Here is a 15177-nt window from a genome sequence, read left to right on the forward strand (position 1 = left end):
CTTTACTGGGATTGAACCCCATGTATTTATAAAAGCGACTCAAAACTTGCAAATGCAACAAGGAGGGGATTTTTCTCAGGTTTGGTGCTTTCTGTTAGAAGACAGGTGTCCTCTTCCCCCGAAAAAGCAAACCCAGAAACGTATTCCATTCTTTCTACTGGTAACAAAGTTGTTCTCTGCCCCCAGGCGCAAATCCTGCGAGATGTTGGAGGGCTCGTTCTTGCCAACGCTTGTGGGCCATGCATTGGCCAGTGGGACAGGTAAAGTGAAAGACGGACCTCACTGTAGCTTTGTATCTTTTAGCTCCTAAAGTGCTCTGTGAAGCCAAATTTGATTGTAAATATAACACACTGGGAATTAAAAGTAAATGGTTAAAAACCCTTTGGCCGTAGCAGTCTGATGTGCACTGGAGGAGGAGAAATGAAAGACTGCAGATTCATATTGAGCCTTTAGATGAATGAAGCTGCAGAGTGGCCACAAGTGTGGCCACACATGTAGGCTTCTGACAGTGGGCAAAAAGTGGGGAGAGAGATTGATTGTCTGTGAGAACATGGACTGGAGTTTGTATGGTCCTTTTAAAACAGGAAAAGTGAATTGGTCCAGCTTCAATCATTGGAGTGGCAGGGAGGAAAATTCCCAATAGAAGGGACGGGAGACATTCTCATGTAGCTTTGTCATTGCTAATGGTGGGATGTCCAAAGGCAAGGTACTTACCTGATTATTTTTTAGACAATTCAACAGTGCACCACATGGGCTATGAAAACTACTCCAGAAATCAGAGTCTGACTTGGTTTTGCACTGTCCTTGGTTTTGAGTTTGTGCTTAAGGGAGGAAAACTTGTCCAGGCACCGATTCATATTTCCAAAAGATAGTGATTGCTACCAAAACCAAGCTGGGGAATTTTAGCAGCGAGACACCTAGAAGCAATATTCCCTTTGGATTTGATGACCATGTTTCTTTCACAGGAAGGACATCAAGAAAGGAGAGAAAAACACAATAGTTACGTCCTACAACCGGAATTTCACAGGTCGCAATGATGCCAATCCGGAGACTCATGCATTTGTGACCTCTCCAGAGGTAAGAGACAGCCAGAGGGAGGTTCTGGAATAGTTCAGGGTGTCTGGGGAGATAATTCCTCTGCCTGCAGAAGAGACAAGGTGTAGCTTGGCTGCTGGCTTTGAGACTGTTAGGCATGGGACTTTCAAATGGAGGGGGTAGAATATGCCTTTAAATATGTAATTTTTTCTTTCAGATTGTCACAGCCCTGTCCATTGCTGGCACTCTCAAATTTAACCCCGAGACAGATTACCTGACAGGAGCAGATGGGAAGAAATTTAAGCTAGAAGCACCTGATGCAGATGAGCTGCCCAAGCTGGTAACTGCTCGGTCTGGAGATGGAGTGGGGGAAGGCCTGTCACTAGTTGGGTTTTATATGCAGTAAGGGAACTTCCATGCACTGGCCTCTTCCTTAGTGTTAAAGCTAGAATGGGTGCAGTTGCCTGCATTGGCCTGTTTTTTATGTGCTGCTGGGGATGGCTGCGGCTGATGATTCTCCTTTCTTCTTTGGAAGGAGTTTGACCCAGGCCAGGACACCTATCAGTACCCTCCCAAGGATGGCAGTGGGCAGCACGTGGATGTGAGCCCCACCAGCCAGCGCCTCCAGCTTCTTGAGCCCTTCGATAAGTGGGACGGCAAGGATCTAGAAGACATGCTGATCCTCATCAAGGTCAGGAGCAACGTGGGGGAACACTGGCTGTAACAGGACTGCTCGAACCGGGGTTTGCACATCAATTGTGTGCCTTTAAGCTATCTGTGATTCCCTCTCCTACAACTGTGTTGGTATGGAAAGTGAAGCAAGAATCTTCCTTCCTTCCAGGTGTTTCCTTCTGGTACTTCTTTCTATTATAACTAGGAGACTTTTCTCCTTTGGGCTAGTGGTTAGCTAATACCATGAAAAATGAAGTTTGTTATAGCATGTAATACGATCCTACCCGTACTATGCAGTCTGCAGAATTTCTCCTGTTTATAACCTGCAGCGGAAAGGTGGATGGGATGGGTTCTTTAATTAGCATCTCTAATACCTAACTGTTCTAAGATGCATTTTGTCTGAAATGAGGTCGTTAGGAACTTTTCATCCATCAGTATGTGTGTTCTCTTCCCATTTTATAGAAAGAGAAATCACTTCACAATAAACATTGCATTTCAGTCTCTTAATGAAGGCACGGGTTTCTCCTCACTTGCCTGTGGTGAGTTAACAGGATGAAAACTTCAGTTAATACAGTGATGGGTTCTGAAATGCAATCCCGTAGGAATTGACCTTCAGGAACACTGATGATTTTCAGTGTCAGAGAGTTGCAGGGATTCCCAAGGGCTACACTGAGCCATGCTTGAATTTTTGACACACATAATTCCTTTACAAGCACTTTGGGACTTACCTGTTGGAAGGCCATTATGTCTGGTTGGGAATTCTGTTCTTACAAGCCAAAAAGGCTTCTGTGCAGATTGGAAACACTTGGCATGTTGCTGAACTCCCCCAGCAGGGGAGGCTGAGCTGTCGCAGGAAGGACTTAATTGCTTTTTGTACCTGAAGAACCTGCTGCTGAGGGAAGTGAGGATGTGGCAGGAGGTGTCATGGCTAAGCTCATTTTTGCAATTTCCCCTTTGGAACAGGGTTGTTCTTCCTACACAAAACATGCAAAATGACCACCGTGTTCTACCTTAGAGTGCCTTGATTCTGTAACAGATGCAATTGTCTTGGGTTTGTGCCTTTAAAAAGAGATATGAAGATCAGGATCCTTCACAATAACAAGTGTTGAGGAAGGGTCAAGTCACTGATCCATCCTAAGACATTCTTCTCTTCTGCTACCCTTTAGGTAAAAGGGAAGTGCACCACTGACCATATTTCTGCAGCCGGACCGTGGCTCAAATTCCGTGGGCATCTGGATAACATCTCCAACAACCTGCTCATCGGCGCCATCAACATTGAAAATGGCAAAGCCAACTCCGTGAGGAATGCGTTAACCCAGGAGTTTGGGCCAGTCCCAGACACAGCCCGTTACTACAAGGTGAGATTTTCCCCTGACGCATCTATTTTAAGAGGATGTTTACACTTTGGGCAGTCTGTGCCAAGACTGAGGATCTCACCCTCCTGCTCTCAAGTTACAGCAGCTGTGAATTCACTCAGTGTTGAGGCTTTTTCTTGAGACTTACTCTGATGGTGGCAGGTCCTGTAGGAGATTCTCTCCCTACCTGGTATGGGGAACAGGGAGGAGAATCGGGGGACCCAGAGGGACCAGAAATCATAGATGAAGGGGGAAGAACTCCTTTAGGCACTGCACCCCTTACAAGGCACGGGTGTCATCATACCGTAGCTCAGTCTTCCCTCCTGGAGCGTTTCACCTGTGACTAGTCTAATGTTAAAATAAATTCTAATCTTGTCCCCTTCATTCTTTAAGACTTGGCTCAGAACCTCAAGAAATGTCCTTTTGCCGTCTGGACAGCTTGGCAGCGGTCTCAGATTGGTTCTTCCAGTAGATAGAACTTAAAGTTTTCCATACTGCTTCCACAAGCAGAGCAGGGATTATGGCTGGTGTGAAAACGGCTCCAGCACAGGACCATGGAAGGAAAGGTGGCAGCAAGGATTTGCTCAGAGTCTCAAGGGCAATCCTCCTCAGCCCTCATTAGCGAAGGATGGCAGTGCCTAACTGCTGTGAAGCACTTAGGAATTAATTCCTTTATTTCTGGCCTTCCTCAGAACCAAGGGACCCTTCTGGGAAAAGGGATGGCACAGCAATGTCAGTAGGGTAGCACTGAAATTAGAGGGTGGGTGGGTATTTGTTATTAATTCCTCACGTTGGATGACTGCAGAAATGTAAATGTGTTTCTTTTGTCACAGAAAATGGGTGTCAAATGGGCGGTTATTGGGGATGAAAACTACGGTGAGGGATCAAGCCGGGAGCATGCTGCGTTGGAGCCACGTCATCTGGGGGGCAGGGTGATCATCACCAAGAGCTTTGCCAGGATCCACGGTGAGTGGCGTTTCCCCTGTGACGTGTGTAAACAGGATGTGTTTGGTTTGGGTGGAAGCAGCGTCCACCTTGCCCCAGGGCTCAACACCTATGGGCACAGACCCCATCTACTGGCAGATCACACGGTCCCTCTGGTCAGGAATCCTATTACAGATCTAGTTAGATATGCCACAAACGGTGGGCATGCTGATTTTGCTACAAAGATAGTAATTGTTGCTGGAATACTATTCTGAGGAGCACTGGGCAGCCAGAAGGCAGTCCTGATGCCCTGCGGCAGCATTGTTACAAGCGCGCTTGGTGGTTTGTTTTCCGCAGAAACCAACCTGAAGAAGCAAGGTCTACTGCCGCTCACCTTCGCTGATCCAGCAGACTACAACAAGATTCATCCTGTGGACAAACTAAGCATCGTGGGGCTGGCAGACTTCGCACCTGGAAAGGTAACCGGGCCTCTTGTCTTTGCATCTGGTGGGGCAGGGATGTGGCCGTGACGGGGAACAGTGTGGAGCTGTGTCCTCGGGGCCTGAAGCAGCGCAGGCACCCGTGGGCTGCGTGACCTGCCAGCCAGGTGAGACACTGACCGGTGGTCCAGGGGGCTAGAGAGCAGGTCAGAACCAGGTTGTGTTATTCTGAACTGTTATGAGAAACCCTGGTATGACATTCTGAATTCCTGGACTTGTTGCCATAAGCACGAGTGCTTCCCTAGAAGGAACTGCACCCACAAGTCTATGCTAAGACCCACCCTGAGCTATGATATTCCATTTTCAACCCTTTAAAAACATGTCGGAATTTTACTGTGAGAAGCTTCGGTTAACTTGCTCCCTTGAAAGAGAAGCGGGGGTGGGAAATAAAAACTGTCTTCTTCCTTTAGCCTCTGAAATGCATCATCAAGCATCCCAATGGGAGCCAAGAAACAATCATGCTGAACCACACCTTCAACGAGTCGCAGATAGAGTGGTTTCAAGCTGGCAGTGCCCTGAACAGAATGAAGGAGCTGCAGCAGAAATCAAGCTAAGTGCGCACAATGCCCCCAGTGCACTGGACTCGATTCAGCTTTGGCATTTTCATGAAAGTGCAATTCCATGCCTACTGTTGGAATAAATGTCTGATCAAATGTAACCATAGCTTCCTTTTTGTTATGGCACTTCCTCTTCACTGACACTATGAAAAGGGAGTGTGGCTAGGCTTACTTTTGTCTTTTAAACTTCCCAGCTCCCTTTTTCTATTTTGGCTCAATTTTGGTTGTCCCACAGTTATTTATATTTGGAAATAACCAGCTAAGGTGGGTTTGTCTGCTCAGTTGGTTGTTTTCTTGCCCATTCGTTTTACTGATGGCTAAAGAAATAAAATTAAAATAAAGAATGTGACCATCTCTTCTGCCTCCCTCGTGCTGTATATTCACAGTTCTCCTCTTCAGCCCCTGCTTCCCCTGTCACTGTTGCTGGGAGGGTGGGAAAGAAATTCTTGGAGATACAAGATGGTACCTGCCCAGTTATTATTCTGGAAATCACTGCTGTGCACAAAAACACATGGTTAAAAAAAGAGCCCTCACAGCTGTCTTGCACTGTTTATCCCTTGATATTAACCTGCTGCAGGCCACACTCATGACTGTTGCTGCCTTCCCAACTACATTCATGTCCAGGACAAGTGACGCTACTGCGGCAATGACAAACCTGCAAGGAGCAAGTGACTTATACGCTTTCCTGGTGTTGTGCAGTAAACTAGTTTCCTCAAGCACAGCTTGCCTTCTCCACAACAGGAGCCTGCTGTTGAGGAGCATCTCATTAGATCAGCACGTAAAGCCCTCCGGCTGCCGCCTTGCTACGCTCCTGGGAGCTCCAACCCTGTGAAATGAGAGCTGAGCACAACAGCTCCTTGGAGGTACCTGGGCTGTTTCCTGTCCCTAGACACAATCTGTGCGGAAGCCTCGCTGTTTGGTGAGGCTCTAACTGGCTTCTCCCAAATTTCCACCTCTACAAACAGCTGGGGGGGTTGTAGCTGTTTGTTTCCACCATGTCTAGCTTGATTGCATGTCTGAGCGCTACTGCTCTATAGCCGGCACTCAGTAAGCTTATTGTTTGCGCAGATGGACCTCAGTTACTATGTGAATCTAAAGAATTCTAGGCTCCCTTTTAATTAGGGCAATGCACCAGGAGTAACAGTTCAGAATTAAGGGGTTCTAACAGCACTGCGGGGAGGGCGCTGGTGACTCAGGCTTTGTTTCCTCAGTTGGAGGTTAAGCAGACCCGCTATCCCAGGGAATTATAGTCCCTTCCTGCCAAACGTGGCTGGCTTTGTAATTATATGCAACATCACTCACTTGGCAATGGGCCCTGCATAGATTTTACTCCCTGTTTTGTTCCCCCCTTTCCTTTCACTGCTGTCAGGGAGGGTGATGGCAATTGTTTGTTATTGGCTGTTAGAGCAGAGCAAAGTGTTGGTCTCAACACTGTCTGCCTTGAAAGCCAAGTAGCTCAAACTGCAGGAGGCAACTTTTTTCCTTCCTGCTAGGCAGGAAGCTAGTAGTTTCCCCACAAATTGTACAGGAAGGCAGGCTGTGTGGTTCTTACTATTTATTCCATTTCTGGTCTTAATACACCCCCACTAACAAGTATTTAACTTGCTCAAAGCAGCCTTGGTCCATTTCAATTCATAATTATGTTATTTTCAGTCAAATTCCTGCAAAGTTTAGCTCATTCTGCATAAATACAGCACACCCAATAAAGTATTTCCATCCAGCGCAATAAGCAGCCTGTAGCCTTCCACAGCAGTCATCTTCACAGAGCCTAAGCCACTTTTTGGTAAACCACTGTCATACCAGTTCTCTTTGGCTGACTTCATCCATGGGTTAGGTTCCCATTCTTAGAATATTTACCATCACCTCCCCAGCCCTCCCAGCAGCAGCGTTTTCCAGGTCTGCAGAGTACCACACCTCTATTAACTCCAGTCTTTTGCTGTTTCTTCTCAGTTTCCTATCAAAAGAACGGCAGGTTTCTACCCCTCTTGAGATCAAGCTCTCGGCCCAAGGGAGTGATCCGTCTTGACAGGCATTCTCTCCTGCTTTCACTCACTGAAGTCAACTCCCTTCTTTATTCAGGCAAGTAAAGACCTCCCCAGTTTTCCCTCCAAGGCAGGAGACCAAAGCTCCAGCTGAGTTTGTTGCTGCTGCGCTCAAGGCTTTTTTGTGCCTGTAAATTCACTTCTACAGATCAGTGAAGACATTTCTTGAAAGCGACTGTCTCGATCTGGCAGGTTGGAAGCTGAAGGGGAAACAGAGAATGGCAGGTCTAATTTCTTATTCAGCTTCAGAGGAGCAGTGAGCACCAGCAGGATCCCATAATCCCCCAAATATCCACCGGAAAGACTTTTTGCGGAGCAGGCTCTGACTGCAGCTAACTGTTTGTCCACCACGACAGGAGGCCCAGGCCTGGCTCACTGATCGATCCCTGTTTGCAGAGAGAAGAGAGTGCGCGATTATAAACTGCACAGAGAACACAGGAGTATATGCATAAAAATGTAAAATCTCTCCCCCCTGAGGTATTCACTTTTTTTTGCCCCACCATCAGAGCTTGCCCAGCAGTTGCCCAGACTCCTTTAAACCTTATCAACACTACACCAAACCTTCAACACTTGAAAAATCCAGCACTTGCTCATTCCACCTCTCCACTGTCCCAACACACTCCAGCTGTGAGAAAACACAGCTTTCGTTGGTTTAGATCCGCCTGTCTCTTGCACTGGACTCAGGTGGGTCTTAACGCCAAACCACCGCATGGGAAAGGTTGTTTAGCTGCTGTGTAAACCTTCATGTGGCTCTCCTGGCTCCTTGCGTGCTCGCTCCTGCCCGCAGATCTTGCATCTGCAGTCTGCTTTAAATCAGCCTCCCAGGGGCAACTCCACCAACAACCACAATGTGTTCCAATGAAAACCCACAGCAAACACAGGGCCACCACAAGAACAATCTTGTTTCTCCCCTTTTCCACGCCTTTCATTTTATGACTCGGTCTGCTTCATGGTTGGCTTAAAGCAATCAGTTCCTTGTGAAAGGGATGCTTTTTTAGACATAGAATAAACCACAACGTTCACAAGGCACTATGAATTGTGCACATAGTTACCACAAGAGTGTAGGGTGCCTCCTTCTTCTGGACTTCTTCTGTGGCATTTGAAGTGGAGGCCTCTGCAGAGCTCGGGCCTGTCGGTGACGTATCAACAAACGTTTCGTCCACGACTCGAAAGCGGATCTCCTCCCCAATGTCCATGTAAAGGTCATGGGCCCCTTCTTCTGTCTCATATTCCCACACCCACACCTGTTCTGCTTCATCGCTGGCCACACCAAGGGTTAAGGAGGGAAACAATCACTATTCTGCCTGACAGATCCCTTTCTGACAGTTTTGGGAACAGACTCAATTCAAAGCATTTTCACAACTATTTCTCAAACCGCAATGTGCTGTCCCAGCTCATCATCTGCACAGACCAGGACCCCTGCCTCGTTTCCAATTTTCCTGCTTTTAGGTGTATGCTGCCAGGCAGAATTGCAGTTACCCCCACCCCCCAAAAGAACAACAAAAAAAAACCCCAAGCCAAACAAAACCCCTCAAACCCAAGACGACCTCGCCTACCACAAATAAGTATTTTAGACACACCGTGTACCTAGACATTACATGATGTGGAAAAAACGGCATTTTGTCTTCAGCAGCAGCCAAGACTAGAGGCAGGGATTACAATGCGGTTGTTCGGGGGACACTGCCATTCATTTCTATCAGCGAGCACAATGATCCTGCAAAACCTAATAAGCGTGAGGCCTGTCTAGCTGCGATAACAGTCTGCGGGACTTGCCCGACACAACAGCTTAGCTTCTGCCACTGAGCACCTTCATTGTTGCAGCAGTGAATGCCTGTTGGGCCAGCACTGCACAATCTTTTGAAATGAAGTAGTAAAGTTATCAAAGGTGATCAAAGGATACAACTTAGCTGGCTGCTGCAGGGATTCTGGTGGGATGACAATATCATCAAAGAATCCAATAGAAACTGTGGAGAAAATAATTTGATTAAGACCGAAACGCTTCTTCGCAAATTATGTACCACAGACATTCCTAAAATGCATTTCTAGATTCATTCTTCCTCTTTCAGGAAGAGCATCTGAGATCACGCAGGAATTATTCTTTGAGCCACAACGCTCACTTTCAGTTGGCAGCAAAGCAACCACCCAGCTGAAAGGACATACAGGAACAGAGGGCACAGTCTTCATGCCCGCTGGGAAAGGAAAAGGCTGTTTGGAGCAGGATTGGAAATGAAAGTGTTCCAAGAAATGAGTCAGATGCTATAGAGGTCTGTGACAGAAAAGAGCTTAGAAATCACAGAAATAACATGTTAAATAAAGACCAATATAACGTTAGAACAGCCCCCACCTCCACCTTGAGATTTCATGTTGGGTTTTATCAGAGCGTGGACATGCCCAAATTCAGCAACAAACACACCCAAGATAATCTTATTGTCCTAACTTAACAACTGAGCAGAGGAGCTCGCTTGTATGCAGTACTTCTAACAAGAAAGGAAAGCAACTCATCAATTACGTATTCCATGAATCTGACAGCACTTTGTGCTCACAAAGGCATTTCCCTGCCATGTTTTCAGGTACAGGAAACGATCGAGAATTTGCACAGAACTATAGGGAAGATGTATCAGACCAACATGAGCTGATACAACCACTTTAAAAAAAACAAGTTCTGTTAACTGAAGTGAGAAAACTAATCCAGTCCAGCCTCCAGACGGGCTTGCCTGTTCTTGGGCACGCACATGAATGACAAAAGGAAAGGGGAGTGCAGACAAAACCAGGAGGGCAGGGGAAGCCACTGTCAGGCTCCAACTACCAACCACCCTCAGATCAGAGCAGCGCTAGAGGCCAGCAACAGTCTTTACCCAGCCCGCAGATGCAAAATACAACTTGAAATCACAGTATCTCAACAGACCCACAAGCTCTGCAGCTTGTGTGTCCCTAACGTCGGAGGTTGCAATTTACCGTGAACGCCATCCTGACTGCAGCTTTTAATCTGTCCAATCAGAATCTCATCCAGGAAGGGATGGAAGACCACGTAGCGGAAATGCACTTAAAAGAAAACAGATCATTAATGTTATGTCCATGTTAGTGAACTATACTCCTTCCACAGGGTGGCAGCCATTAAAACAAAATCCCATATCCTCTCTGCCCTCTAAAATGCTAACCCAGTTTCTTTTACAATTTCCTTACAGGCACTGATTACATAGAAAAATGGGAGTAAGAGTTCTGATTCCTAACTGCTTTGTATGAATTATGACAGCTGTTGATCATGAGCCTCTTGCTCTCTGCTCTTCAAGATTTTAAGAGTTCAAGTTCACAGAATAAAACTATAGATGAAGAACATGGAGCAGAACATCTGCTTTAGCTGGTGTGAGCACTCCCGCCCAATGCTTCCAGGAGGCCAAGAATATCAGCTGAAATTATACTTTCTTGTAATATTTCTGTTCCTTCTATCTTTGTCAGCAATGCTGTATTCCCTTTAAATTAAATATATGATATCAAATATTATCAGAGTGAATAAGATTCTCTGATATAACTGCTTTTTTTTCATCCAGGTTAAATAAAATGTTTCTAACATAATTTATAAATTATAAAAAAGGTACACTAAGACAAGCTTAGCCAAAGAATGCTTATGAGCAATTTAACATCGCTTTAGCTACCCGTGCTCCTCTTTTGCATAAAATCATGCAGTATAGTAAAAAAAGAGTTATTACCAGGATTTATTAAAATGCTACCCCAGATTCTGAAAACAGGAGACTTTTTTCCAAGCTCAAGCTCAGACAGAATATAGTCTCTTGTTTCAGTTCAAGGAACGATTCAAAGAATGGAGATTAAAGCAAGCAAGAAAGCCTGCCATCCTCCTTCAGTATTAGAGAAGCTTTTATTTGCAGGGAGTGAGTTCTGTTGGAGTTAAAATTTAGGCAAGGGGAGACACATACAGTCAGTCCAGTTCCCTTCTAACTGGAAACATTTCACTTGCTCAAGCTACGCTTCCGCATTAAAAATGGAAGTTAGGAAAAAATTAATCTCTTGCCAGTTCAAATAAACTTATTTTAACCTAAAAAAAATATATGAAATCTGCTTTTATGTATTTACTTCCAATTTTTACTCAGACAGATTTGCCAAAAGTCAAAGTAAAGAAATTAGTCATTTCTTTTCTTTAAAAAAAAAAAAAAGTCACTAGAAATGTATGCTGAACCAGATCTGTCTAAGTTTCAAACAAAAACGTAGCAAAACTTCAAGCTAGGAAAACAGCATCAAATGCTGTGCAAATGTTATATTTAGAAACATGTTTCAACACTATAGCTAGGGAAAATGAGCTTCAAAAAGAAAAAACATTAGACAAACACAGGACAATTAATACAACTTATTTTCTATGTGCAGGTTTCTAATAATTTAAAATTAAATTAACCCCTTCCTTATTCCACACATATGGCTCTAACCATAGAACAGAGAGGGACTGCTAGAGAAGGCAAACAGGACTGGCTATTTAAAGCTGTATTTCTACCCAAAAAATGCAAAGGAAAGAGACGTTTACCATGTTCCTTTTGCCCTCCTAACAGGAACAAAATTGAGGCTATGAACTTCAGTAAGTTCCTTTAAGCTTACTTTCCCTAACAATTGAACTCAGTTTACATTTCCAGATCACTAACGTTCTGCAAAATTACACAACTGAGAATGAGAATATACCTTTGGTATGTGATGCACCATCTCCAGGGAATATGTATGAATCTTCCAGCTTTGTGATATCATACAGACAGATGCAGAGGCCGACATTGTACACAACCTGCCCAAAGAAAAAAATAATTAAAAAGCAGTAAATCAAGCAACCCACCAGGTTAAATCAAGCAAACCATCCAACGTATCCACTGTGCGCACCTTTTCAAAAGAAGATCAACAGAGGGGCAGCAGGATGGGAGGGAGGCTGTTTTGGTACACTCGTTAAACACCCCCAGCCTTAACCACACTGCACGGCAGGGGAACCCCTAACTCATTCAAGTGTTATGGGAGGATGTGTTTTCATTGGCACTGGAAAGAGCACCGCTACAAACAGAAACCCTGGGGGTAACTGTCAGAGGTGAGAGAACTTGACCTGCCAAGACAGAAAACAGTTTCCCACAGACATCATTCACGAGCCCCACAGCTTGTCCAAAGGCTAAACATACTTTTTGCTAGTGTTATACTTTCAGAAGCACCTAGGCTTGCCTTTATCTTACATTATATTAGCCCTGGGCAGGGACGAGAACTCTTGGTTTCTCTGCCACTTCTGAGACAGCTTCACAGCCTACAAAATTTGAGGCACCTACTAGTCATCAGTGGACGAGGGAAAAGTTTTGCTTTTTATAACCTGTTTGTATCATCTGCTCGATCACTTCACGTTGCTCTTTTGAGCTCTGTTCACAAGCTGCATTTTGAGTTTTGCACCTGCCTCCCGCTAAAAGATGTAAGCTAATCGCAGTCCCAGAGGCCGCACAGGGAAACTGTGACCTCCTGGTCCATGACATAACACTTTTTTTATATTCTGCACCAAAGACCAACTTCTTACTGCTACACTGTATTTCAAGTACTAAGCACAGACCAAGTCTGCTATTAAGATCTTAATTTCTCTTCCAGTATTACTGTTCTACATTTATTTAGATGGTCTTTTAAAAAATTCCCCCACTGGATGGATTAGCTTGCATCCATTTTTCAGACTGTGTTTCAGGTTGCTACTCTACACACAAACGAGCAGCCACTCCCGCTTCCCTTCCATGCTTCTCTGCTCCATCTGGCATCTCAGTATCTTCCCACTACCGCATTAGCCATTAGAAAAAAGTCCCCTTTGATATGATACATGGCTGGCTGTTTATAGTCTCTTATATTTCAGTCTCTGGGGATGGCCTTCGCATCTGAACTATTCTGATACCTCACCCACACATCTCATTAGGAACAAATAAAAGGTAGAACTGCCAGGGATATGATATGATGCCTGCATCAGCCTAAACACGACCCATGCTTTACCTTATTGGCCAATTTCTTGTTTAGCTCTTCCGCAATGGATTCATTCAGCTTCCTTTCAAACTGCCAGGGAGGAATTCTTACTGTGTCAGTCATCTCTACCAGGACAAACATGGTGGCGGGGAGCGCCTCTGAGGAGAGAAGACACCGGGCGCCTCAGGAACCGGGAGCACTGCGAGGGCAACCAAGACCCCCCAAGCAACCGATGCGGGGCGGGCCTGGGGAACCACCTCAACCTCTTGTACGGAGCTTAGTGGGGCAGTTACTCCCAAAAGGAGGGTTTGTGGGGGGTGACGGCGGCCGCGCAACGGCCTTTGGAGGGGGGGTGGGGGTGGGAAGGCGGCCACGCAACCGCTGTTGGGGGTGAGCAGCCAGGCAGCCGCCGTGGTAAGGAGCAGGGGGAGCGCACCAACAGCCGCGCCGGCCGGTAGCTCGGAGGAACGCGGCGGGCAGGCCGGGAGCGGCTGAACCGACCCAACACAGCGGAGCCGCGGCCACCACCGCTCCCTCACCCACCTGCCACACGCCGTGCCCCGCCGCGCGCTACCCCGGCCGCCACGGCACTTCCGGCGCCTCAGCCAATCACCCTCGAGGGGGCGGGCCCACGCCCTGATTGACGCGGGGCGGAGCGCTCACTGGACGGGGGAGCGGAGCCTCGTCCCGCCCCGCGGCGGCCATTTTGTCCCTCCTCAGTGCGGGGCGGGGCCCCGGCTCGTTACCTGCCGTTACCTGCCGTTACCGGTGCGGGGCCGAGACCGGGCCCGTGAGGGGGGTGGTTTTTGTCGATAAAAACGTGTAAAGGCCCTCAGCAGCCGGGCACCCTGCGCAGGGCTGCTTTCTGAGTACCAGCTCTCCCCCCCCCCCCTTTCCTGGCTGGTGTATTCTGGTGTTGCTGCTATTGATTAACCAGAAACAATCCATAATTGCAGCTAGTGCCCTTTTATTTATCGTTTTTGTAAGCTTCAGTCTCAACAGGACAGCAGGGATCAAAGTTTGTCTCTCTGAGAGCTGATACTTCAGCTGTTTGCCTGTCTATACAGCAAAACCATCCTTGTGCCTGGAAGGTATTCTTAATGGTGGTGACTGCCCAATACTTAGGTCAAGGTTATTATCAGGTACAAATTATCATCATCTAGAGCTGGAATAATTTATTCTGAGTGCTAATTACAAAAAAAAATAAATCCCTATGGCATGATTTTGTAGGCCTTGGTGCATTCTGCAGCGAGGTAAGCAGCATGAGGGACGGTGGAAAGCAGGGGGGTGTGCTAATGTCTGAAACTTATTGGGGGAAACGAAGGGAGGTTGTTTGAAGTGTGTTTAAAAAAAGATGCGCCAGGAAAACCAAACATCTCTGCCTGACAGTCAAAACTGCACTGTCAGCATAATGGCTTTGATGCAAAGGCTAAGTATGTCATCCCCCACGCTCCCCAGCAGCATGTAGTGGGACAGTAACGAGTGGTTTAGATAAGAAACCATTAAATGTTGAGTAGTCTTGGAGCGGGAAGGGGAAAATGAGGTTGCAAATACTGTGGCTAGGCCTCATTAACAAGATACCTGTCTTGGCCAGGAAGTTTCTGATCTCTTTGCAATTACTCCCGTTTCACCAGGATCTGTTGGGTGATTGGTTGGTGGTTTTTTTTTTAAGTAAACATGGCTGGTCTGCATATGTTTGGTGTGTTTGTATTAAATGGGGTGCCCAGGAACAAGTTTTCCCCTGTCACCTGAGAAGAGCAGCGTTTTTCTTGGAGCGGCATCTACCGTCTCAGCAAGGACCTCTGCTGCCAGCGCAGCAGACACCGCTCTATCAGAACACCTCAACCCAAATCCCCAGCGTTTCTTGCTCTTCTCATCCTACTTCAGGGAGCCTTACAAAGGCTCTTTTCTCCTGCACTACAGTCAGGGCTGCGCTAATCTCGGCACAGCACAGTTTTGCTGGCACACGTGCCGTATCCCTTGCTGTTCTGTCCTGGCCTCATGCAGGTCTGGCAGTGCGAGGTTTGACCTTTAGCTGGAGTGCAGGTTTTGCAGGTATCTCTAGCTACTTTTCCAGAAGAGAGAATAGTTCCTGACCCTGTCCCTCCTCTGACAGCAGGGGAAGAAA

General features: G+C 46.5%; 2 protein-coding genes across 3 annotated transcripts in view; one reads left to right on the forward strand and one right to left on the reverse strand.

Moving 5' to 3' along the window:
- ACO2 (aconitase 2) overlaps window positions 1-5397 on the forward strand; it is a 21107-nt gene extending 15710 nt beyond the window's left edge. The window contains exons 11-18 of the mRNA XM_063322534.1: window positions 187-260; window positions 966-1077; window positions 1253-1375; window positions 1571-1726; window positions 2874-3065; window positions 3896-4028; window positions 4344-4465; window positions 4897-5397. Of these exons, the coding sequence (XP_063178604.1) occupies window positions 187-260; window positions 966-1077; window positions 1253-1375; window positions 1571-1726; window positions 2874-3065; window positions 3896-4028; window positions 4344-4465; window positions 4897-5040 (1056 nt within the window). The 3' untranslated portion in view covers window positions 5041-5397. The remainder of the gene's footprint in view (window positions 1-186; window positions 261-965; window positions 1078-1252; window positions 1376-1570; window positions 1727-2873; window positions 3066-3895; window positions 4029-4343; window positions 4466-4896) is intronic.
- Window positions 5398-6554: 1157 nt separating this feature from the next.
- POLR3H (RNA polymerase III subunit H) lies at window positions 6555-13659 on the reverse strand. Of its 2 annotated transcripts, none has more exons than XM_063322538.1 (7): window positions 13486-13591; window positions 13080-13207; window positions 11769-11865; window positions 10041-10127; window positions 8986-9049; window positions 8138-8345; window positions 6555-7471 (listed from the first exon to the last, which is right to left on the reverse strand). In XM_063322538.1, exons 2-7 carry the CDS (start codon window positions 13188-13190, stop codon window positions 7418-7420), a joined length of 621 nt encoding a protein of 206 aa, XP_063178608.1. In that variant the 5' UTR covers window positions 13191-13207; window positions 13486-13591; the 3' UTR covers window positions 6555-7417. The 2 variants fall into 2 exon arrangements, with proteins under 2 accessions (XP_063178608.1, XP_063178607.1); XM_063322537.1 differs by lacking the exon at window positions 13486-13591 and adding an exon at window positions 13593-13659 and having other exon boundaries at window positions 6556-7471.
- Between the last annotated feature and the right edge of the window lie 1518 nt (window positions 13660-15177).

This window comes from Chroicocephalus ridibundus, chromosome 1, assembly GCF_963924245.1.
Source record: "Chroicocephalus ridibundus chromosome 1, bChrRid1.1, whole genome shotgun sequence".
Taxonomy (NCBI): Eukaryota; Metazoa; Chordata; class Aves; order Charadriiformes; family Laridae; genus Chroicocephalus; species Chroicocephalus ridibundus.

Bases quoted from the DNA above. Each gene is read 5' to 3' on its own strand.
- POLR3H (XM_063322538.1), bottom strand. From the start codon at position 13,190: ATGTTTGTCCTGGTAGAGATGACTGACACAGTAAGAATTCCTCCCTGG. The intron at 9,050-10,040 runs GTAAATTGCAAC...TTTTCTCCACAG, and splicing joins CAGTCAGGATGGCGTTCACG to TTTCTATTGGATTCTTTGAT. The intron at 8,346-8,985 runs GTATCCTTTGAT...TGGTGTGGCCAG, and splicing joins CTGCAGCAGCCAGCTAAGTT to CGATGAAGCAGAACAGGTGT.